We start from the raw sequence: 25,911 nt of genomic DNA, 5'->3' as shown, positions 1-25,911 counted from the left end.
AGTCAGTCTTCGTTGTATTTTTTTTTTTTAGCTGCGGTCATGCTTGCTCACTTCTGTTCTGTTCTGATAGATCCTCTGCTGTAAATATGTACATTATCATTTCATATGTGTCTTCAGACCTGCACCACATGTCCATGGTGTTTCTGTTTTTCAAAGGTAAACGCCAAGATGTCACTGTGCTGGTTCCACTTGTACATTTCTTTTAAAAAGGTACTTCATAATAAAGATGTTGAATAAACACTTCCTCTCTTTTATTGTTCATTGTGTGTTCACCTAATTTTCTTTATCCACACACGAGTAATACTGCACATGCCTTTTCACTCTTCTTTCCAATGAATTAAGATGATGCCTCCATACATTTTGGCGCCATTGTAGGAAATCACAGGTAACATTCAAGGGATAGTTCACCTCAGAATCAAAAAATACTAATTATCCTCTTGCCTTTAGTTCTGTTTATCTATCTGATTGTTTTGGTGCGAGTTGCAGAGTTTTCAGCTGTAGAGATTTCTTCTTTCTCTCACACATAAAGGAACTAGATGGCACTCGGCTTGTGATGCACAAAGCGCCAAAAAATAAATACATTTGAAAAACTCAGCAGCAGTGTTTCTTTCCAGAAATCATGACATGGTTAATCAAGATAATCCACAGAGGGATATATATTATAAACCATAACTGGCAAAATAAAAAAATATAAAATAAATAAATAAATTACTCAATAAATGAAGTTGCCATTAAATGCATCACAAGCTGTATTAAAAATAAATATAGGCATGACTTAATTTATAAAATGTAATATAAATAGATTTTTCTATTTTAATTGGCTTCTGTATTTATCTGCCTCTCTGAATTCCCCTTTTTATTTACTTTCCCCTTAAATTCTATTTTATTTATTAATTTTTTAAAAAGTTATCTATTTAATTTTGTTATTTATATCTGCAATATATCCCTTTTCATTCCCTCTATTACTTCCCAAAAGTTATTTATTTCTGTCTTATTCTTACATTTCTTTATGCTTTTCTGCTTCATTGTGCACATAAGAGGCCTGTCATGGCAAATGCATAAAAAATGTAAAAAATAAATACAAAAGTGTGGAGAAATAAATAGGAGGAAAATTCAAAGAGAAATATTATTTTAACAACATTTTATACATTTATTAATGCCTATATTTATTTGTATTTTTGTTTTTGGTGCAATTATTTTCCTGTTATGTCTTCATTTCTTATTTCTTGATTTTTGCGCTGTGTTGGTTTTCATATACCGAATTGCTTTCCTCTAAATAATCATGAAGATAAATGAGAAACTGTGCTTGAACGCCACCTTGTGGACACCGGGTTGACATGAATCGTTTTACCAAAAAGACGTACAACGTGAGGTCAAAGTTGAAGTATGACGCAACCACGTAAACAGCGACACACTAGTTGGAAAACGTTGAGGTAGGGAGTATTTTGTAAACAAGTTTTTCTTAATTTCTTAATTTATTAATATAGTTATCTGCCCCAAAAGAACGAGAGCACGCGAATAACGTGTCTTAATACCCGGTGAATTTAGAAACCCGGAACGACCTCACGAGCAGCTGACGTTAGCTGACGTTAGCTGTTCTTAAGTTAGCATGTTAGCAGTCTCGCAGCGTTAGCCTCATGTTACCCCGGTCTCTGGTGTGCTATGGATCCGTTGAGTATAGTTGCGGATGAAGTGGCGTTGGAGGGACTGGACGGGATAACTATTCCCACCCTGTGGATCAGACTAGAGGACAGACAGCCCAAGTTTCCCCTCAAACTCGACGACTCCACCAAGGAGCTCTTATGGAGGTCACTGATCAACAACACCGACCTGAAGTTCTACCAACTCCCCCAAGAGAGAGACGATGTCGAGCTGTTTGACAGGTGAGTCCGGACCGGTGTCATGAAAAGCTCCCTTCAACCCAATTTTTCTTTAATAAATATGTAAATGTAATGTAATGTAAATGTAATAAATGTAATGGTTATTCATGCTAATCTACAGACCACACTGTAAACTTCTTTAGTTGGACTTCTGCATTGTTTTTATTGTGCACTTGTGCAACCCCAATTCTAAAAGCAGTTGGTACAGTGTAAAACGTAAATAAAAAACAGATTGCAATGATTTGCAAGTACTTTTCGACTTGCATTCAGTTTAATACAATACAAAGACAAGATATTTAACATTTAAACTGATTTACTTTGCTATTTTGAATTTGTTGGCTTCAACACGTTTCAAGACAGTTGATACAGGGACAACAAAAGACTGGGATAGTAGTGAAATGCTAAAAAAAAAAAAAAAAACAACTGGTAAAAACTGGTAACAGGTGATAGTATCATGAGTGGGTATGAAAGGGGCATCCTTTAAAGGCTCAGTCCATCACAAGCAGGAATGGGGCAAGGTTCATCACTTTGTGGAAATCTGGGTGACACAGTATGTCACTGCATCTACAAATGAAAGCTAAGACTTTACCATGAAATGTGAAAGCCATATTTTAATAACATCCAGAGACGCTGCTGAATTCTCTGAGCACGAGCGTTTAATTCATAGATGCTGTGTCCTCTGAGCTGAAGATGAGAAGATCCATCCAGATTGTTACCAGCAATAATTTCAGAAGCCAGCATCTGTGATGGAAAAGTTTTTGGAAATCATTGCATGCTGTTACGTAATCTTTATACAACATCTTAACTTTTTAGGAATTGGAGTTGTAATAAATGAAATCATTTTCGCTTTCTATCCACTGAGTCTCCTGAATTGTTTGGAGCCACCTTGGGGAGGTCCACCTGTTTGGATGCCTTGACTCAGATTCTGTGTGTGTGCTTGCATGTGTGTGTTTTCAGGTACAAAGAAATTGACCCCGAAACAGGCATTGAAACAACACAGACGTTTTCTGGTCCACGCAAAGATGTCTACCCGATCCAGATTATTCTAGAAAACAAAGATGGGATACAGGGCTCCTGTGCAGTCTTCAAACAGAGGACAGACATCACCAAACATCTCCGCTCCAAGTCCCTCACCCCATCACTCAGCTTGCCGGAGGCTGTGGAAAAGTTTGTAAAGTTTGTTTGATAGTACTATACACACGAGTGGCAGTTTTTAAACTACATGCTGCCAACATAAACAATCATTGTCCTCAAATATGTACAGATGGATGCAGTCCATTGAGAGTGAGGAAAGTTAAATAGATTTGATTAAAGCATTGTGTAATATTTAACCCGATCTGTGGGTTCTTTTAAGCAATAAGCTAAGGTCAAAGGGTGCAAAAGTACCCAAAGTATTGTTTTTGTATAATAAATGTTCACTTTCTTTTTCACTTTAAAACTAAGACTTACAAATATCTAAGCTAAGATCAAAAGTTGAGCAGAGAATTAGAAGAACCAAACGGAGCTCTTAAATGTTTTGTGTGAGAAATGTGAGTTTAGTGCAGTTGTACATTTGTTTATTTCACATTGTGATGTACCTCCTCAGATATGGCCGAAAGCTTGTTGTCGTGGCGTCTCAGACGCTGCGATTCAGAGCCTTGATTGGTAGCGAGAGTGATCCTGATTTGAAACTCAACGATGACTCTTACTGTGTGCTGGAACGAGTGGGCCGAGCTCGGTGGCAAGGAGAGCTACAGAGAGATCTGCACGGATGCTCTTTCAAGTAGGAGACACGCACACCCTCGCTGTGTTTATTGCATTACAAGCTGCAGTTCACATGTTCACTGTGTTACAGCCAGTTTTGTCTTTCATCAGGATCGATGCTCGAAAGTTGCACTACATGAGGAAGTCTCTTGTCAAACATGGACTTGTCAGCATGCAGTCTTACTGCACACGAGTGAAGTCGGGACAACAGCAGCACTCCATTCTTCTGCTGCTCAAACGCTTCCATGTAAACAGGTCTGTTTATAGTCAGATTACTATTATTTTCTGAAATGTAATGAATTGATGTTGCTCTCTTGATGGATAAAAAAATACAAATACTAAATGGGTCACCAAATATACTCGAGAGGGTGTTAATTTACCAGGGCAACCTGCCCAATAAAGTCTCTGTGTGGGAAACACTGAATTTTGATTCCAATAAAATAGTTTTGATTAAGCAGTTGCAGTTTGCTTTGCTGTACATTTTACATCCACGAGCCTCCACTTCAAAATGCTGCAAGCAGGATAATAGAACATAATGTGCCTGTTTGTCTATCAGTGCCGTCCCCACATGCTCTGTCTCAGCTGAGAGGGTGTGTCCTCATCTTTGTAATACTGAAAATGTCTCTGCTATTAACAAGCGTAGTAATAAGATTTAAGAGCATCCTTAGTCTGTCGTCTCTTTGTGTCTGTCTTGGAGAAATTCGCCTGAACCTCTTCTTCTCTTTCAGGAGGTCTAAATACGACATCCTGATGGAGTACGTGTCCAACATTCTGCAGCAGTCGCCTGGTCAGATTATCACTATGATCGGCCTCAAAGATCAACTTGTGAGTATCTCTGCGAGCGTCTGTTGTGTCTGTCTGTGTGTTTGTCTTTCCGTTTGTGGTAATAACCGCTTGTTTTCTTGCAGAATTTGAACGACGGTACTGTCAAGCGTGTGCTTCAGTACATGCGATCTGCCAAGTTGGTTGAGTACATCCAGCAGCCTCTGGAGGATCTTGATCCCAGCGCCGGGCCCTGCACCAACAGAAAAGGTAATGTGCCACTGAAACACCAGAACATAATCACTTCACTGTAATGCAGCCTTTAAAATAAGGAAAAGACAACATTTATGCAATAAAATGACATAACGACATTCAAAACCTAAGATGATATCTAGTCTGATATCACAGTATTGATATATTTCCCAGTCCCATCTCGAGTTAAGGTTTTGTTTGTTTGTTTTTTTGACAAATTTAAATTATAGCATCACTGCAAAAATACATTTAGCTGAACTTTATTGTGATTATAAGCAACCTGGTATTTGATAACAAACGCACTGCATCGTTTCACTCTGTTTTCAGGGAACAAAGTGCTTGTACGTTGTGTGAAACAGCTAAAGCCGTACATAGGGAGGGGCGTCACTGATGATGACGATGATGAGGACGAGGAGGAAGAGGATGACACCGAAGCAAGAAAGAAAGCTCTGGCTGTAGAGGGGCGAATCATGGAGACCGATGTCCTGTCACAGGCCTATCACATTGGTACGTTTGATCACTTTCCTCGAAACAGATATCACTGATAATGTTTGTCAGGCAGATTAAATAAAATAATTTGCCAAGGCTTCGTGTTGTTGTCTGTAGAGAAGCAAATTAGTTTAGGGCTCTTCACTGCAGTCCAGACATATTTTGACACGTTTTAGTTTGTTTGGGCTCTTGTTCTGTGCAGTTTCCTGTAGGAACCTCTTTCTTTCTAGTAAAAAAAGAAACGAATTCCAGTAGATTCTACTCCTGAAAGAAAGTAGTTCCTTTATGAAACTGCTCACAAGAAAATCTGTGCCTTATTAACTGGGTCATGATTTTGGGAAAGAGAGATACTGGTGCTGAATTTTTAAATGTATTTTTTGATGCTTTGAGCACCACAAGCTGAGTGCCATTTAGTCCAGTTATTTTGGAGGGAAGGCAGACATCTGTACGGTCAATATCTCCAAAGCTCTGCAACTCACATTAAAACTAGTTAGATGAATAAGTAACAGATAACAGAAGCCAGCGGTGTTAGTCTGAAAAGTGATGTACATAGTCCTCCAAGTCTCACCTTGAAGTCCCCCTGTTGTCACTTTGTGCCTGTGTCTTTGTTGTTGTCCTGCAGTGTTATCCTGTGGTGCGAGGGGAATCCCTCAGAGAAGTATCGGGTTTAGGATGAACGTCGGCAAACTCGAGTCTCGTATGCTCTGCCGAAGGCTGGAGCGAGACGGCGTAATCAAGGTAAGACTCAGGCTGTTAATACATACAGAGACATTTTTTGGCCTCCAAAACAATTTCGCCCTCAACCAAAAATTTAGATTTTTTTTGTGCATATTACTTCTTTCTTTCTAAAAACTGCTTGAAAAATCAGTGAACTTTTAAACCTGTGAAGTCTGTCAGAGTTGTTTTCATGCTCTCAGAGAGGTTGGAAACAAGTCTCCAGTGTACTCTCAATTGTCGGATATGTTGAGGCGTCCCACCCACATGAACTCCACCAGAGGTCAACCAACACAAAGAAAACTCTTCCTCTTTAAAATGATTTGATGTTCGTCAGACCTGATGTGCGATCTGATAAAATCGAAGAAAGTCTGGAAGGACAACGTTTACATTTGAAAGTAGTTTTGTTGTTGGCAGTAGACATGCAACAGTAACATTTAATCTGCTAATGCTAATAAACTTACAACGAGTCAGCGGATATTCTGACATTTAATGAATGCTACATCTATACAGCTGAATACTTAATTTAACATATTTAGCCACGCTAGCAACATGGCGCTAGGGATGACATCGTCAGTCTGTTGGTCCAGACTGAAACATCTCAACATTTTGACATCCATGGTCCCCAGAGGATGAATCCCACTGACCTGGGTGACCGCCTGACTTTTACTCCAGCAACACCAGCAGGCTGACATCTGTCATTTTGTGTGAAATGTCTCAACAGCTGCTGGATAGATTGCTCTGAAATGTGGTACAGACACATTAATGCCACCATTAAGATAAAATGTAATAGTTTTACCTCTTGACTTTTTATCTAGCGCCATCATCGGGTCCAAATATAAATTTGTCCAATAATTTTTGAACAAATACCAACAAGACTAACAACAATTATAATGTGGTCCAGTATAACAATGCAGCTGCCTCAGATTTTATCATAGAACTGAGCAGAGCTGCAACAATCGATTTTTATATTTTTTTTGATAATGGATTAATCAGTTTGTGTAATGTTTTAAGAAAAAAAGTCAAAATTCTTTGATGTCAGCTTCTTAAATGAGAATATTTTCTAGTTTCTTTGCTCCTTTATGACAGTAAATTGAATATGTTTGGGTGGAGGACAATTTGAAGGTGTCTTCTTGGGCCTTAAGAGACACTGATCAACATTTTCAACATTTTCTGACATTTTATACACTGAACAAGTAATCGATTAATAGAGAAAATAATCACCAATGAAAATAATTGTTAGTTGCGACCCTAGAGCTGAGTCAACACATGCAAACAACCAAAGTAATATTGTTTTTTTTTAAGCTGAGCATTTTTATTAAATGTTGTATTACACTATAAAGCTGGTTCTGGTCGCTCATGTTGTGTTTTGTTTTTCACCCTGCAGGGATTCATGGAGGATGAGGGTCGGCAGAGGACGACAAAATTTATCAGCCACACGTGTGTTTCTATGAACGAGTGTAGATTTCTACATTCTTATTTAAGTACCACACCATATCAAATATTATTGTACCAAACATTGTTCTGCTCACTTCTCTTGACAGGTGCGTCGGTGTAAGTAATCAACTCCAGCTGTTTGCTAAGGAGCAGGAACGGAAGAAGCTACTCTACTCTTCTGCACCACAGACATCAGACACTGTACCCGCCACCCCTGCCTCAAAGTCGACAACAGGAGAAAATGACAAAACTGCTGCGGCAAAGACCGTCAAGAACGCAGGCGGAGGAGGGAACAAAGATGCAGACGAGGCCGGGCAGATGGGTGATGATAGAGAGGTGGATGCAGCGGATGAAGGCTTGAATGGGGAGGGAAGTAAAGCAAGAAGAAAGTCAGGAGCAAAAAGAAAAAGCAGTGCGAGAGCTAAAGAGAAACGACCCATCAAACAACCTACACCAGCTGAATGTGAGTAATCATTAAACCTTATTTAAAAAGGAGTCCACACACCAAATTTAAGTACTGGTTGAATAATCTTTATGTTTTCTTCTCTTGTTTCTGCCTTCTCTCAGGTCGAACTCCAGCCAAATCCACGACACCTGACTCAGTCTCCACTCCCAGAGCAGGTACAGTAAATTGTAGAAATTGCATTTTCAGCAACAGTCGAACTTCAAAGGAAATGTTTTACTTTTCTGCAAATCTGAAACCTGCAATAACTGAGTTTTTGGCCACTTGGGGGCAGCAGAAAGAATCTGTGTTTTTGAAACCAAACTGAGTTCAAAGCAGAAAAAGGTCAAATAGTCTGTTTGTAGCAGGAGGGTAACAAAACACTTTTTCCTGTGTCAAAGCAAATGTTCATTTTTCCATCACAAAAACACCATACACTGCATTAAACTCAGTGCTAATGTGGTTTGTCTTTGACTTCAGAAAAGCCAAAAAGTTGTGGTAGCATCTTAATCAAGTACAAGAACCTGAAAACAAAAGTAAATCTTAATTTTTAAAACTTTTTCCATGCTATCTCTGATTGTCCTCCACCAGCCGTAAATCCCAGAGCATTCCGATGTGGCAGACTTGTTAGCAAACACTTATTTATTGCATATCCAGCAGATTCGGAGCAGCACTAAAATTGTTTAAACGTATTGTCTCTTCTTTCAGAACAAGCTCAAGGTGAGGAGGAGAAACAGTCCAGCTCTCGTCCTGCCAGCCCTTCGCCTCAGAGCGAGCCGACGGACGCCACCGATAATCCAGCAGGCAACAACATTGAGGTTGTTAAAGATGATTTCCTGCCCAAGGTCAGTCTGATGAGATGTTTGATTGTTTTTGTTCCAGATGTTTGTGGTGAGAAGATGAGAGTTGTAAGTAACAGTTCAATCCACCTCCTTCAGCCCCGCAAACGAAAAAAATACAGAAAGCCTGTGGAGAGATCTCACGAGACGTACCGCCTGCTGAGGAGAAAGAACCTGATTGTCGAGGCCGTCCGCAGCTTCAAAATCATCGAGGGTCTTTTCCCGTAAGTTTTTTTTTAAAAACTTAAATATAACATTTAATTTGACGAGCGTATTATCACGCAGTAAGACAGCAGACAAGAATGTGAACATGCCGTCTTTCTCCAGGCTGCAGAAAATGATCAATGACGAAGAGAAGCAGGGTGGATTCAGCACAAAGTGCTGCAAGAAGACTATTTTACGTCTCGTTCACGGTCTGTCCAGAGAAGGTTTGCTGAAGTTTTATAAGACCACTGTCATACAGGACGGGATCACCAAGAAGGTACATGCACGCCACATTTACAAGCCTCATGGCAAATAATAAGGAAAAGAAGCTCTGTTTAGTCTCATTGTCTGTCAGTAACAGTTTTGATAAGAAGCTAAGAAGCTGATTTGACGTAGTAGCTTCAAAATATTTTGGATAAATTGATATAATAACTAAGGCCTGACTGATAAATTGGCCTACTGATATTATCAGCCCTGTATTGGCTGGTTGGTATCGGCAATTTTTTGATCACAGGATGCACTGACTTCGAACTACAGCATTAATGTCAAACTTTTCCTTTAACTGAAGAAGTGAAACGTCTGACCCACATATTTTTCTGTTTTATTATTGACTTCTTTCAGTATTATGTTTATTGAATTTTTAACCTCTTACAAAATAATAATAAAAAAACATAATGTATGCATACTTAAAAAAATCATTATTATAATAAAATAAACATATGCATGGTATATACACACATATCAATGAACAGTAAAAACATAAATGGTGAAATAATAATGATAATAATAATTGTTATTATAACAATAATTATAAAGAAATACCAGAGGGGGAACATTATGATACTAACTGTATATTTCTCTGTGTTCATCTGCAAAGCACATGATTATTAAATGAGAGTGCACTCATACAACAAATAGAAGATTGAAAAGAGGTACTAATTTTTTTTTTTTAATTGTTGGTATCGCCCACCTCTTGTCCCCTGACGTTCTCGTTTGTGCAGGTGGAGCTGGTCGTTCATCCGTCTGTTAAGCCCAACGATGAGACCGTGAACCGAGTCATTGAACAGATCCGCTTCAAAATCTCCAGCTCTTACACAGCGATACGGTGAGAACACAACACATACTTAAAAATAAGTCAGTGAGAAACAGAGTCTGAGTAGTATCTGTTTGCTCGGTGGTCAGCCCAATCTTGTGGTTTTATTCTCAGATTTTCTCCTCTGTCTCTCACTACTCGACTATTTTGTAACTTCAGTTTGTCAGTTAAATTATTATGTCTTGTACTTGGTTTCTTTTGTTGTCCTTCTCTGCTCCTCAGTCTGCAGCAAGCTGAGGAGAAAGCAAAAGAAGGAGAAGACTTTGATGAGATGACGGGTATAGGCCGAAAGAGCAAGGCTGACAAGAATACAGACGACGAGTTCAAACCCACAACAGGTTTGTTCTGTTTGACTTTGTATTAGAAGAGAAGCAAAGTGGAAGGAGTAATTTTATTCGTCCTACAAATCTACTGCTGGATATATCATTTTTAAGTTTCAGCCAAAAAAATTAAAAATGATGATATATATATATATATTCTGGCTCAAAACGTCTCGTTCATTCGTACTTCATCGCCCATGGGTTTCAAATATCGCTGAAAATTCAAAACATATGAGCATATTGGCAAGTTACTGCATGATGGAAAATGCTTAATAAGAAATGATAACTTATGCGCTGATCTATGTCCCTCGTCGGTCATGTTAATCATGTTTTTTGTGAACGACAGAATGGTGTGTCGCTTCAAATGTTGCTGCTGGAAGGATGGCATCATCTCCTCTCCTTGTGTAAAGGATGATCCAGTGTATGCTAGAAGAGAATAGCATTTTCTTACCATTTAGAGAGTTCAACCAGCTCATATCAGTTCTGAACTTTCATAAGCAAAAAAAGACTATTCAACCCAGTCACAAAAATACAATTTCACCATCTTTACTGCCCTATATAATTGTGTTTTGCTCTATATATGCACTGTACTGACATCCTCAAGATTAGATATTAATTTCTCTTCTTAACATTTGTCCCCTATTGATCTTTTTTTTTTTCTTTGTCTTCTCTCTGTCTCTGTTTTTTGTAGTTCGGGGATTGGGGAAAACTTTCGGCTTCCAGCCTAAGATGCATCGTCTGCGCGCCATTCATAGCTTCCTCTGGTACCTGATATACGGTCACCCGCTCAGACACGGTCAAACACCGGCAAACCCAAACACCTCTGACACACAAAACTCCACAAACGCAAACGCCGGCTCTGTGGACCCGCAAACTGCAGACTCTACTCCATCTAACTTGGATGTGATGTCTTCAAGTGATGAAGAAGGGGAGCTGAAGGACAAATCGGCGCGTCCTCAGTCTGAGCCTGAAATGAAAGGTGAGAGCATCACGCGTAGGAACTCCTCCAGTTACCAGTTTGTGATTTCTGTATTCCATCTATTCTTTCTTTGAGAGGAGGATTTTAATTTTTTTCCCCAGCTTAACCACCTTCGTTGTTCTGTAACGTTCTGCCTGTCTCTGATAGTGTATGTTGATGAAGATTCGTGGAAGAGATTCATGCCTCCTGTCCGTGTACACAAGGAGTTTGGCAGCGGCTGGGCGATGGTTGGCGACCTGCTCCTCTGCCTCCCTCTCTCCGTCTTCATTCAAGTCATACAAATCAATTACAAGGTGGGCAGACATTTTGTTTTAAAGGATGTTATGTTCATTTATGTGGAAAAAATCTCGCTGTACACGCAGTTTCTCCCCTGTGCTTCTCTGATGTCCAACTTCCCTTTCATTCTTCTCTCAATATTTTCACATCATATGCGGATGTGGCTGGGTAAAGAACCAGCATCTGTGATAAACTGGGGTAGGACAGAACAACTAATCGAAACATGATCAAAAACACAAATGAAGTGCAAAAGTTAGCATTCCAACTAAAATCGAGACTCATATCACAATTGCAATGTCTGTCAAAATAATATGATGTTTGGGTTTTTTGTTTGCTATCGTTCAGCACCATGTGTCATGGGCATCAACGCCCCCACATACTAGGTGCTGAACGATTTTTGATCAACTGTCACATGTGTGAAGGGTTTTGGAGCAACACATTCTGCCATCCAGACAATATCTTTTTCAAAGACGTCCCTGCTTATTTTGGCAAGACAGTGCCAAGACGCATTCTGCATAATTCTGCTCTAACAACAGTGTGGCTTTGTTGTAAAAGACTTTGGGTACTAGACCGGCCTGCCAGCAGTCCAGACCCGCCCTGTGCAAAATACGAAAATGGAGACTCCGGCCTGTTTAGCACATGAGGTGCATGGGAAAGAATTTTGCTTTTTAAACTTAAACATTTAGTGTCCTTATTTTCAAAATGTTTACTTGATGTTGCTAAAAAAAAGGTGATGTATCACACTGGTAAACATGCCCCATCCCAACTTTTTCAGAGCATGTTGAAGGCATCAGAGTGTATATTAACAAAAAACAATAAATTTATATTGTCTTTGCACTGTATTCAATTGAATGTAGGTCAAAAAAGATCATTGCATTCTGTTTTTATCTACATTTTACACAACATCAAAAAATTTTGTTGCTTTTATTAGATACGGGTCAGATAAAGAGGTGATTAATGGTTAAATATTTAGTCTGTACTCAATGATAAAAATCTGCTGGACAAAACATAAAGTATATAGTTGGACCTAATAAACTGAATGTAGATTCCATTATGCATCTTAGGTTGTACATGTGGACATTTATGAGATTTTGTTGATGGCCTACCTCCTATAGCACAACCTGCAATACATGAGGAAAGAGAAAACATCCATTAGATAAAACTGATCAGCTGGCTTGTGTCCACAGGTGGATGGACTGGAGGAATATCTCAGTGACCCTGTGAAGCAGCACCATCTCGTCAGGATGCTGCCCGCCAGAATGAAAAGACAGCTGCTTTACAGACGGTGACTGTCTTTCTCTCTTACTTTCTCTGTAACTGATCATAACTGTAATTCTAAATTGAGTATTTATGGGTTCTTTATATCAGGAGATACATCTTCACGTTCCATGAGAACCTGCAGAAGTTGGTCTACATGGGTCTGCTGCAGTTTGGTCCTGTGGAGAAGTTCAAGGAGAAAGACCAGGTAAACAGTAACCACATCAAGTCCAGTCTGATCCAAAAAAGATCACACAGAAAAACAACAACTTTATTATCTGACTGCTGCCCTGATCTGGTCTTAAAACACAGAATTTCATTTGGATCTTACTGATCATTTGCATTCAAATAGACAAATCATCATAATGTCTGAAGACAAATGTTACCCTTTATTTATCTTGTGATGTTTGGTGTTAAATTACTAAATGCAAAACGTGCAGAATTTAACATTTGGACTGGAAGTATTTACAGCATGTGTTCCTCCTCTTTATTATAAAACATGAAGAAAAGAACTTTTAAAAACATACAAGTAGCAGGGTATTCATGGTGTTTCAGCTTCATATTCTTTAGTTTTCTTTGCTTGCTTAAAAATAATTCCACTGTTAGAGAAAAAAGGAAAACTATTAATCCAAATTACTGATGTAAATCAAGATAATTGAGGATTTCTCTGCACCTAAAATAATATGAGGAGTGAAATGAGAAAAAAAAAAAGACTTCAAGGAAATCAAAATTAATTAAATTCTCTTTTCTTCACTGTTCAGGTGTTTTTGTACCTGAAACGTCATGCCACCATTGTTGACACCACCAACGCTGAGCCTCATTACTGGCTGATCACAGAGTCACCTGACAACCCGTTTGAGAGGCGCCAGTACACATTCAACAACGCCGAGGACGTAGAAAACTACTGGTTTGACCTGATGTGTGTCTGCCTCAACACACCACTGGGTACATACACACACACACGCACACACACACACACACACATAAACAGAAACACTCACAGCACTGACAGTCATAAGGAAAATTATAATCTTCTCCCTTGTCTACATTTTTCTAGGGGTCGTCCGGAGTAAGAGAAATGCTGGACTGGAAGAAGCTGATCCTTCCTTTGTCCATGACCGCAACGTGTTCGTAGGACTGTCATACCTGCTAAAGTAGGTGGAATGTCATTTCTCTGTAAGGCCAAGAAAGTTTATTTATATAGCACATTTCAACAACAAGGCAAAGTACGTTTCTTAAGACAGAAAGGCACTAAGAAAAGATGTAAAAGACAGGAAAATATAAATATAAACAGAAACGTATAAACAGGGTCTTAAAAAGAATAAAACTACAGACAATGACAGGTCTGGATGGTTCCTACTGGAGCAGCAGATCAAAATACATTTGTAAACCAACAGTAGTGTTTTAAAATCAATTGTTTGAGAAAACAGGAAGCCCTGTTCTTAGTGAGGGTTGTAGCTGCAGCGTTCTGACTGAGATGTCTGATCCATTTTTTAGAGTCTCTGTAGATTACAGAAAAAAACATTGTAGTAACTGTTTTGTTACTATATTGTGCAGCCCTGGTCCTGGGCCATGAGCCTCTTAATGAACTCTTTCATCTGTAGTAAAGTGGATTTTATTGCTATTAACTTTCACTCTCCGGTGAATATCAATCCTAATGGAATCAGTCATGCAGCCAATGTTGTACTTGCAACATCTTTTAGCGCTTTTCCTCACAAACAGTCACATTTAAGAGTTTAACTGCAAACAAGAGAATAACCAGGATGGAGAAATACAAATACAGTTCATCACCTTCTGTATATGTTTATATTTATTCACACACACACAGGGGCAGTCTTGAGGTGTGCGATGACGGATCAATCCCAGGAGACAGTAAAGGAGCAGGAGGTCTGGACTCTGAATTCTTTGCTCATCTTAAACGTAACTGGTTGTGGACCAGTCACCTTCTCTCTGTCAAAAGGGTGTGTACACAAAGCACATGTATACAGTATGTATGTGCATGTAGCGCATAGAAACTACAATCTTAGATGTAGTCAAATGTTTGCACATTTTTTTAGACGTTTCTGTTGTTCTTTTTAGCCTCCGAGTGGCTTAGAAGCAAAGGAGAATAAAATCAGACTGAACAGCCTCCTGAGTAAAAATGCTCTCAGGATCGCACTTAAAGCAGGTGAGCACTTTTTGTCCAATCGTGACGAGGGCTGCAACTAATGATTATGTTCATTGTTGATTAATGTGCCAGTTATTTTCTCGATTAATTGATTAGTTGTTAGGTCTGTAAAATGATGAAAAATGTCAGTCAGTGATGTTTTTTTTAAATTACTCAACACAAAATCAAAATAGTTGGTGGTTAATTTCATATTTGATTTAATAATCGATTAATTGTTGCAGCTCTAATCATGACAAATATTTTTTTAGGTAGCTGACTTTCCTTAAATCAGCTTTAACAATCCCTACAGCGTGTGAAAGGATATGAGTGTCGTACATGAGCCTCAGTGATTTTGCTGCTGTCATTTAGCTGCTGTTTTTAATGTCCAAGTCAAGTTTTGAGGTTGACCATTGGATGTATTGAGGCGTACTCTAATGCTGAAACCTTTAGGACCTGAACTCCCTCTGGTTTCCCTCAACATCAACCTTCAAACATGTTTACTGTCACACTGTCTCTGTGTTGCTGCTCGTCAGTAATATACTTTTTTGTACGTCTGTGTGTAACAGGAGGAATGACGAAACCTCATTATGTGACTACCAAGAGACCACTGTTGGCTGGAAATATTGAGGTATGAGTTTTCTCAGCTTTATTTTAATGTTGTTTTATTATTTTTACATACATTCAATTGACAATTTATTACGAACACCCAGCTAAACCTAATGCAGATTAATACAACAGCCTTTTCATGAGGGATGCAATGATACCAGAAACGATAAATAGTCCATGATATTTATCATGATTTTAAAAAACAAAGGAAAATGTCCTTCACATCATTTTTTGTTCTTATAAAATTATTTTTTCCTTTTAACTTAAAGTGCTTCTGCTTCTTTAATAAAATATAAGTACCCAGCCACGACCTTAGGATGCTCAGAAAGTTGACATGAATTGTCTTTGTCAATGAGTGTTTGACATTAGTGTTTTTGTAACTGCAAAACAAAAGAAAAAGAAGCAGCAGCCTTATAAGAAGCTGCAGTCAAAATAGCGTCAGTAGTGGAGCGTCATACGCCTGACTGGTTCTTAGATTCAGGTGTTTGTAATGTTGTGTCAGTACAAACAGTACAGCATACAAACATGCTTCCTGCTCTGGTGTGTTTATAACCAGGTGGATATAGAGCCGGCGTCCAGAAACCAGCAGGTGGTCGGAGGAAAGAAACAGAAGAGGAAGAGAAACAAAAAGGAGGTGGTCAAGCCTGCACGCAAGAAGAAGAAAGGTACAACATGAGCATAAAAATGGACGCAAGAGACTGATGGACTAAAGCCGGACAGCTGACAGATTGCGCGTTATTTGTATTTCTTTGCGTGTTTGTTTTTTGGTCTAAAGAGCCCAAGAAACGCACACCTGCCCATGACGCGGCCGACCACAAGGCCCTGAAGATGATGACCAGACAGAGAGTCTACTGGTCTGTGCAAGAGGACTCGCTCATGATGCTCTGCAGTGTGGCCTCATACCTGCTCAACAGCAAGGTACCACGCACTCACAAATACATGAAGCAGTTTTGTTTAATCCTGTAAAACAAAGCTATTCCTTTTTGCAGCCCCTGTGTAACCTATTGCATACTGCCCCGCCCACCATGCTCCTGAGAATAATTTCCCACAGATTGGCCTTTGAATCCTACATTAATGAGACTGTCCTGTAAACAAATACATGTAAACAAGGGAGCTGCGTTTTTTCTGGATAAAAGCACTTTAACATTTACTTCTCAACCAGTTTTAATGAGTCAAGTTATATTCAGGGGTTTGTGATCTACACAGAGTACAAAGAAAAAAGTTTGTTGTTTGTTTTCTAATTTATTCCACATAGATCATGGACCTTTGACAATAACAGAACTCATTGTAATCAGTTGAGAAGAAAACATTATAGTGATTTTTTTTATCCAGAACAAACACATCTCCCCTGTTTACATGCATTTGTTCACAGGTTAGTCTTTCCTTGTCCAATATGGCGGCATCCATAACTGTTGCACTGCTACCATTTGCAGGACTGTCCCTCGTCCCATCTATTCTGGGATTGCTGTTGCATGTGTGAAAAGGTGCAAGACAGAAATGACTGGAAATGTGGCTAAAAAATCACTAGCAGTGCCTGAAATGTTGTCCTAGTAATTTACTGGGAACTACGTGTGAAAGGGGTTTATTAAGAAATATATTAAGCTAAAATTCCCTCAAAAACTTCTAAAAGTTTGTGATGTGGAAAGTTACATTGTTATAGGTGCAGGGACCGCTGTAACTAATCTTTTTGGCTGGAAACAAACAGCGTATTTTTTAACGTGTTGCAGTTGAAAAGGCCGTTCATACCTCACTGTGTGGTAAGAGACCAGCTCCAAGCAGAGTTTGAGATATCGATGGATAAAACATCTGTCGCTGTCGGACGTCGCTCACGATACATCCTCAAAAACCCTCAGACGCTTCTGAACTACAGGTAGGTTCACACAATAAAAACACACACATTTTTAAACACAAACCTGCAGTTTCATTTATTCACTGTGTGTCTCAGGATCTGTCTGGCTGAGGTGTACCAGGACAAAACTCTGATGAAACTGTTGGAGCAGAAGAAACCTGATGATCCAGACAATCCAGAGGTGTGTTTTTATTATTGTCGATGTTATTGTTTCTGTTTTTTTGTCTCTGAAAGCAGACGGTTGCTTGATATTTCGGCCTGTGTTGTTTTAGGATTGTGCTAAAGTGTTCTCAGAGTATGTCCGGCTGCTCAGACAGAAGTTCAGCGCTGCTCTGACCCCTTGTGATATGACCATGCCTGACACAAAACATGAGCTCTTCTCACGGTAAGAAGGAGAGGAGGGTTGACGTTCTGACTGAAGAAGACGGACGGTGATGGCTGGGACAAAAAGCCGAGTGTGGTTTGTTATGTAATGCTACGTGTGTGTGTGTGTGTGTGTGTGTGTGTTGCAGGTTTAAGGTTTCAGCAATAGAGAGTGGAAGTAAGGTGTCCTGCAGAGACGTTCTCAAATGGTGAGGATTCAATTCGATTTTTAGGTTTTCTTTCACTATTAAATATGAGTTTTTATGTTGGCAGTTAACTGTTTGTTTGTGTGTGTGTCCACCACAGCATAGATGACATTCATGCCATAGTGTTGCATAACTTGATCCAGAGCACACTGGCCATGAGCAACAGCCAGATGAAGTCCTCTAGATCCTTCCAGGTACGGCCATCTTTAATTTTATTCCTCTGCTCATAAAGTGTGTAACATTACTGAGATCATTAATCAGTTATCAAAAAAGTTGGCTATTAATTTTCTTAAAATTGACTGATCAATTAGTCGAGTAATTGTTGCAGCTCTGTTCCACTCTCTTGTCCTGGTACTTTTTGAGATTCTCAGGTAACACACACACACTTCTGATTCTCCATCTGTTTTCCATCTTAGGCCTTCCACATGTACAGTAAGTACGACCAGGAGCTGCTGTGCCAGGTCTTCATACAATGCAGGAAGAGGGGTCTAGTCAACCGCCGTCGTGTCAATCAGCCGTTTGGACCGAAGAAGAACCGAGCACTGCCCATCCTGCCCATGTCCTACCAGCTGTCCCAGTCCTACTACAGGTACACGGCCACCTGGGGGAGGATACTGTGAATTCTCAGATTCCTTGTATATATTTTTTAATTATTTTTTAATCAGGATGTGTCTTGATATATTGGTACATAACTGTATTTTATCAAATAGTACTTGGGTCCTTTGTATACCTCAACTCCAGAGTCTGTATTTGAAGCAGGCCTCTATTAGAGACAGGCCTTTATTTCTTATTCGCTCTCTTTGATAAGTATATTTGATCATATTTTACTACAAAGCCTCCTCTACTTCCATTTACCCTGTTAATTTTTTTGTTACTCTTCTATGCTGTTAACACAAACCCAACACTTCCTGTTTCTATTTTAAATTAAAAGCCCTCTAGCATTTAAGCAGACAGAATCCCTAAATATCTCAACATTGTCCTGCTTCGTCTTTATTGGGAAATATTTGCATGTGTTGTGAAATTTTTCTAGGACCTGCACCACAGTTTCTTCACAGCACTTTATATGTAGCTACCTTGTAGATTACTACAAAATCAATCTCTGAACCCATCGACTACCATCTGATGAAGATTCAGCCTCTGCAGGCAATGGCCAGTCTTGTTTTGGGTGCAGCCAGCAGAAGACTTCCTCTTCTGCAGGCTGGTTATTGTGTTGAGTTCACCTAACCTCTATGAGAAGACACCTGCATATGAATATAGATATATTTTTTTAAGGCTACATAGTGGTCAGAGGATAGCCAGTGGGTTCTGAGATTGCATTTTGGCCAGTGTGTTACACCTTTTTTCTCTCCACATGGACTGTTCACCTGCACTCAAAGTTAAAAGCCCACTAAAACATGATTGGTCAATACTACTACAAAATCTTGTCACTTACCGACAGATTCTGCGCTCATATGCAGATATCTGTTTATAGAGATTACTACAAAATACAATATGGCTGAGACATTAACACAGATACACCCACAGTGACAAGATGAATAATTCAGCACAACAAAGTGTGGGAAATGGTGTGATTATATAGCATGATTTATCACTAAAGTGATGGAAATACATGGTATGCTTAGTAGGCATGCACATTATATGACTCGGTGTTTAGCTACCTTTGTTTTTTATCCTTTCTCTTTCACCTTCTCAACAGGTGTTTTTCGTGGCGTTTCCCTCACGCTCTGTGTACTGATTCCTACCGCTTCGTGAGAAGTCTAATCAACAACGGGACAAGAGACGACAGACCCATCACGATGTTCTACCATGAAACTGAGAACAGGTCGGAGACCGGGGAAGATTCGATGGAGAAAAGGACAGGATCAGAAAGAAAGAAAAAACAAAGCGAAGGGAAGGAAGATGGCAGAGCAGCGACTGAACCAGAGGTACAGCCGGAGAAGACAAATGGTGACTCTGCAAAGGAAGGAGAGGACAACCAAAGGAAACCAGAAGAAGAACAGAAAAACTCAGAAGATTGCCTCACAGCCGGTTCTGGTGAGGATCCATCCAGCAGAGAGCAGACGGACGATCATCTACCCAAAGCTTCTACCTCGAACGCAGCACCTCGAGCTTCAGCGGAGCCTCCAGATGTGTCGGACATGCTGCAGTTTTCTCTGGACTCTCCAGGTGGGTCCTGTGTGGCCTCCCTCACCCTGATGTCTCTGGGACTGCTGAGTGTGTACGTGTCCATACCTAAACAGATAGTGGTGGTGGACAGCAACCTGGTGGACAATGATGTGGTCAAGAGGTGAGTTAAAATCCCTGAACAAACATCACTGCATGTCATTGAATTCTTGGTCTGGGGGAGATTATCCAGAGTAACGGGTGCACTAAAGAGATGTTGTGGTTGTTCTCTAAGACCTGGCAAATATGACATGACGATGGCATCATCCATCGGCCCAGTCCTAATTTAAATACAATACATAACCAGGATACACTGTTGACTCACCGCTGCAGCAGAGGAAATCTTGAAATTTGAATTTAACATCTGGAAAAACTGAGCTGGGGCAAAATAAGTTCCGCTGTTTTATCAGACACAAAAGAGTGAAGTGATTGAGAGAAGGTGAGACGATGGAAACGCTTCGGTGACGCAGCACAACATCAGACCATTCACATGAGATAAACTGCAGTAATTTTGGTCAGGTTTGGTAAATTTCATCCAAAGTGTCCACTGTGATTTATTCACTGTCTAAACTGGCTTTTCAGTATGGCAGCACTGGAGGAAGAGGATGACGACGATGATGACGGTGATGAGTGTGACGGCAAAAAAAGACTGGAAGTGAAGGCACATCAAGCGTCACACACCAACTACCTGATGATGCGAGGATACTGCTCTCCTGGCATAGGTGAAGTTTTTCATAAAAAAAAAAAGCTTCAAACATAGACTTTAGTTTTTATATAGCATTTTGTGTAAGAATTCAAATTAAATGATATTGTCAAATCAGCTATTATTTTTGCCTATATTTATTGAGTAGTATCTTCATAATCGGAAAAATAAAATAGAAAAATAAATAATTAGATAAATTTCCAAGTCACTTAGCCTAAAGTGTCTTAATACACTTAACATTTATGTCAGAACGCACCAGTAAATATAAAATTTATTATACAAACAAGCTTTTATATAACTTTGTAGTTTATTTACAAAAACTAAACTCCAAAAATTCTAATAAAATTTAACTTAGATACAGAGACAGCCAAAAAAAAGTCTTCTTTTTTTTTTCTTTTTTTTTTAAAGAAGCCTTTGATTGACACAAATGTGCTCTTTGGTATATTTTGATTTCGAGTTCAGACTAGTAGTCAATCAAGTGATTAGTTGTCGCTTGTTGTCACTAGGTTATGAGGTTGTGTCTGGGGAGGAAGGAGTGAGGAACAGCTCACTTCAGCCACAGATCATATTTTAATTAGGATTCAGCCTATTAAATGTGCTGTTTATGGCCTCAACACGCTATTTGGACTGCAGCGCTAATTTTTGCACACGCAGTTGCTCCTTTAAGAGATAAATAAATAATAAAAATAATTGTTATTTGTGGCTCTATTCAGATTTGTAAAACAGAATTTTTTTTTTTCTTTCTAGTGAAACGACGCAACCTCAACACCCTTGATAACATCGTGGTGGAGTCGTGTTCTATGAGGCTGCAAATGCGCAACACGCCTGCTCACCACGTGTTCAGTATGGGTGGTAAGGATCAACACACGCAAGACCTGCAAAAAAAACAGAGCTTCACCTCCAAAAAATAATGCCTTTTCCATTTTTTCTTCATTTTTAGACTCTCCTCCGGTGGACTGGACTAAATCTGGTGCATCCCTGCTGTCCCCCAGCCTCAACTACTCCATCCGTTCCTCCTGCTCTTCTCCGTCCGGCGTGACGGAGTGTGACGGTCGTTTGATTGAGCAGAGAGGATACACTCCTCAGGACATAGAGGCGTGTGTTCAGATCAGAAGGAGCTTAGATGCAGCTGGTGACAAGGGCCTGGATATACATGACCTCTGCGAGGCTCACGCTGGCCTGGAGGAGCCGCAGTCCGGACGCACCAGGAGCCTGCAGCAGTACATGAAGGTATTGTGTTTTACCAAATAAAACATTGTCATGCAATAGAAATATATAATTTCAGCAAAAATGGCATGTAAAAAGTTCACTAACTACAAAAAAGCTGAAAACCAAACCACAGTTACTGCAGTCTGCCCCAGAGAGACAGCCAACTAAGACAGCTAATATAAGAGCGATATATCAAGTAAAAGCTAGCAGGTAGCCTTAGCTAAAGCTAAATTTGCTTATCTCTCATAAAATAAAATAATCCTTTAATAGTCCTGCAGCAGGTAAATTTGTCTCCTTACAGCAGAAGATGGAAAGAAGCATCATCTGAAAATGCTGAAACTGCATCTGAATTCTGTAGAATACAGTCTGAGTAGAGTAACAGTGCAGTCCATTTTGGTGAGTGTGTGGTCTGCTAATTGAAAATTAATCTCATTAAATCAGTGTATTTATCCCACAAATGAGGCAACAGCCAAATCAAGTCATGATAAAGAAAAAAAATAGCTTAACATTTTTGATGAGTAGGATTTTGGCTCCCACCTGTTACTTTACATTTTTTCCTTCACATTAATGTTTGTCTAGATTTTTAGATGTTTCACTATAGTCAACATTGTTAGGCAATAGAAATATATCATTTTACAGTAACTACAAAATGAAGCTAAAAAAACCCCACAAAACAATAACAAGAGAGCTTTATCAAGTGAAAGCTAGCTCGGGAGTTAGCCACCACTAGCCTTAGCTTAAGCTAAAGTGACTTTTTCCCAAGCTACCTTTGTGATTAAAAGACAAACTAGATGAACTTTGGTTTGGTTTGGCTGAAAGATAAGTAACCTAGCTTAGCGGTGTAGCAATAACTGGCATCTTAAACTTTTGACTTTAATGGAATTACTCATGTGATTTGGTGTGGTTCAGGTACAATAATCAGACTTTAAACTCTAAAAAAAAATTAAATCAGTAATGTTACCTTGCAGAACACAGGAAGGCATTCGCTGGTTGCGGAGGTTTAGCGAACTTTTCCCCCTGTGTTTTGTACCTGATTTTTTTCCTTCTCTGCTCCAGGAGTTACAAGAAGAAGGCCAGTTGCTAAGAGTTGGGAGTTTGGGCGTCCGTTGGGTGCTCATGCAGCACGCTGAACCGTGGCTGCTGAATGTGAAGTCCAAACCGTGGCCCCAGTCACGCAGCGCCTCTAACAGACTGGAGAATCAGCACCACATCCCCTTCATGCGCAAGAGATTCAGGCGAGAACCCCCGCAGGAGACAGAGGAACCACCAGCAAAAAAAACAGCTTTGGACAATCAAGAGGGCGAGAACAAAGAGGATGTAGAGATGTCGTCAAGTGGCATGACAAACGAGAAACTGAATGAGGAAGAGCAGCTGAGAAAGCAGAAAGAGGGTGCAGAGGAGGGGAGTGGAGACAACGTGTTGAACTTGGGTGAGGAGGGAGGAGAGCAGATCCAACCTGGAGAGGAAGGAGCAGGGGAGGCAGAGCAGAGGACTGAGGAAAGACGGGGGAAAATGAGGCGTAGAGCCAGAAAGGACACAAAAGATGATGAAAGCAATAAAGAAGCACACTCTCCACCAACAGAACCAGCTGATGGTGATGAGTGAGTACAGACTCTGTGGGACTGATTGACTAATTATCCTTTTTACATCTAAAGGTACGTTTCCCTTCACTTGTTTCATCTCTTTATTCTTTCTGTTTCCATCTTTAATCCACACAGTGAAAATGTGAGTTTCATCAGCCGCCCGTGGCGCCTGGTTGACGGAACCCTGAACCTGCCAGTGTGTAAGGGCATGCTGGAGGCTCTTCTTTACCACATGATGTCCCGACCTGGAATCACGCAGCAGGCCCTGGTGGAACATTATAAAGACGCTCTGCAGCCGATGGCCGTGCTGGACCTTGTGCAGGTAAACAGAGATACTCTCACCTACATGAGGTCACATGCTAGGATTCTCTTATCTCATCTCTTATTCAGATTCAGATAAAGAAGTAACTCTTGTACGCTTGGAATAAAGTCATTTTTAGAGCAAGACCACTTTTACCTCCACACATTATTTATTATTATTATTTAAGTACAGATAACTCAAGTAAAAGTGAAAAAATACAGCCTCTGTGATGAACTCGGTGTAAAAATAAAAAGTTGACCTCTGAAGGACACTTCTACCAGATGTTTCTGTGCAAAGCAAGCTAAAAATCACTTTTTCTCCACGCTCACGTCTCCCTCTGTCAATATCTTCTTGTTATGTCTTTTACATCATTTTCATCTTTTCATTTTCTTTTTATGTCTTAGATCATTTTTGTCTTCTTATGTCTGTCATGATTGATATGCACTGATGGATACACAAAGGAATCATCTGTTTATGTTTCCATGTATCGCTATCTGGGTTGCAATCAGTGCTGATGTTGGGACGGCAGTGTATTTCTCTCTGAAATGAGTGCTGGTAGGTGGGTCAGATCCACGCCACTTTAAACACTGTCTTATAACACTGTTAAATGGCTATCTTGTGTATAGCTATCAGTATTTTATGTTGTTTTTTTTCACTGTTACCAGAGTAGTGACCCCGTTTGCTGCTTCCCATGTGGTGCTAATTAATTCACACCGCACCACACATTATTTGCTGTGTTTAAAGCAGTTTTAAATGGGGAAATCCGCCATTGTCTTTGAAGCCATTGGTTCCCAACCTGTGCGACAGGGCCCTCATAGAGGGTCAGCTAAAATCACAGGGGGTCCCCAAGGCTCTGTCTGCTTTGTGGTTGTCATAGTTGTGCCTGCAAACTCTGATAGTGAATCATTTTTATTGTTGTGGTGAGGATGTGTGTGTTTAAGTTATTCTACTGGGTTGTTAAAGAAAAAAATGCTTATACTAGAAAAGAGACATTTTTGACAGTTAAGTTTTGTAATGAATCACTTATTCTTTTGGTGTGTGTGTGTGTGTGTGTGTGTGTGTGCAGGCTGGGGTGGGGTGCTCAGCTTAGATACACAGAATAAAGGTTAGGACCCTCTGTTTTAAGGGGACAATGGCCAGTTCAAAACAGGGCGCGCCAAACGTGCGGGAAGTTAATTTTAGAAGGAGCGTTACTTCCACGGTCCGAGGCGTTCACAGCACCGGCTGTTTGGTCGTCTCATATCAGCTGATCAACTCGTTTCCAGTGTCTGTGTCACTCATTTGGCCAACTTCATGGCTAATCTTAAATTTACCCTTGAAATTATTTCTTAACAGCGCGCAGTGCGTTTAAAACGCTAAAGGTAAGCTTTAAAACATGATCTTTCTTTACGGCTGATATATTACCCTCCTCATCTCGTTCCACAGGCACTCGTAGACATGGGCTGCGTGACGAAGAAAACTCTGGTCAAAGCACCTAAACCCTCGCTGTTTGGCCGCTCTGCGCACCAGACAAGAAGTGGGACAGAAGTGAAGATTGAGGAACCCGACACGGTATTTTATGAGCCGACCATCAGTTGCTGCCTGCGCCTCGCTCAGGTGTTACCCAACGAACGCCACTGGAACTGTTCTCTACCGTAAAAGTAATAATAATGTAATTTTCTGGTTTTACAGAACAGGATTTATTTGTAGGTTTATTTCTTTGTGGACTTTTCTCTTTGCTTTTGTCTTAAAATTAAGTTTAGTTTTGTTTTCTGTTTCTGTTTTTTGTTATTGTATGCCAACCTGATGTTATTAATAAAAAATGTTTACATTACATTCTTATATTCTGTTAAATTTTTTTCACAAGAACAGCCTTAAAGGGACAATTCACCCCAAAAATAAAAAAAAAACGCACATTCTTCTCCTGGCCTGTAGGGCTGCAGTTCTGCTAGACTCTACTGCAGAAAGAAAGTAAGACAGAAAGTTACATGACAAAAAGGTCCGTGGATTAACAGTTTGCCATCGAGCAGACATCTCTACGGTCAATATCTCCAAAATTAGAACTCTAAAACTCTAAAACTTATTGTTGTGGTGCGAGGAAACAGTGCTGCAAATG

General features: G+C 39.9%; 1 protein-coding gene across 1 annotated transcript; it reads left to right on the top strand.

Moving 5' to 3' along the window:
* Positions 1-1,392: 1,392 nt before the first annotated feature.
* Positions 1,393-25,631, top strand: gtf3c1 (general transcription factor IIIC subunit 1). The gene is made up of 40 exons (XM_084714895.1): positions 1,393-1,883; positions 2,838-3,047; positions 3,466-3,642; positions 3,735-3,878; positions 4,352-4,448; positions 4,532-4,655; positions 4,965-5,144; positions 5,749-5,864; positions 7,228-7,280; positions 7,385-7,740; positions 7,845-7,898; positions 8,428-8,564; positions 8,658-8,782; positions 8,886-9,039; positions 9,764-9,867; positions 10,078-10,193; positions 10,867-11,154; positions 11,302-11,447; positions 12,618-12,715; positions 12,799-12,895; positions 13,449-13,632; positions 13,745-13,841; positions 14,516-14,648; positions 14,767-14,854; positions 15,400-15,461; positions 15,996-16,104; positions 16,215-16,357; positions 17,167-17,309; positions 17,385-17,469; positions 17,561-17,673; positions 17,801-17,860; positions 17,958-18,051; positions 18,274-18,446; positions 19,554-20,144; positions 20,603-20,742; positions 21,471-21,575; positions 21,664-21,953; positions 22,989-23,533; positions 23,651-23,837; positions 25,242-25,631. Exons 1-40 carry the CDS (start codon positions 1,663-1,665, stop codon positions 25,452-25,454), a joined length of 6,552 nt encoding a protein of 2,183 aa, XP_084571021.1. The 5' UTR covers positions 1,393-1,662; the 3' UTR covers positions 25,455-25,631.
* Positions 25,632-25,911: the final 280 nt, after the last annotated feature.

This window comes from Lutjanus erythropterus, chromosome 3 (assembly GCF_056507025.1).
Source record: "Lutjanus erythropterus isolate fLutEry1 chromosome 3, fLutEry1.hap2, whole genome shotgun sequence".
Lineage (NCBI taxonomy): Eukaryota > Metazoa > Chordata > Actinopteri > Lutjaniformes > Lutjanidae > Lutjanus > Lutjanus erythropterus.
This window is presented reverse-complemented; position numbering and strand designations above follow the sequence as displayed.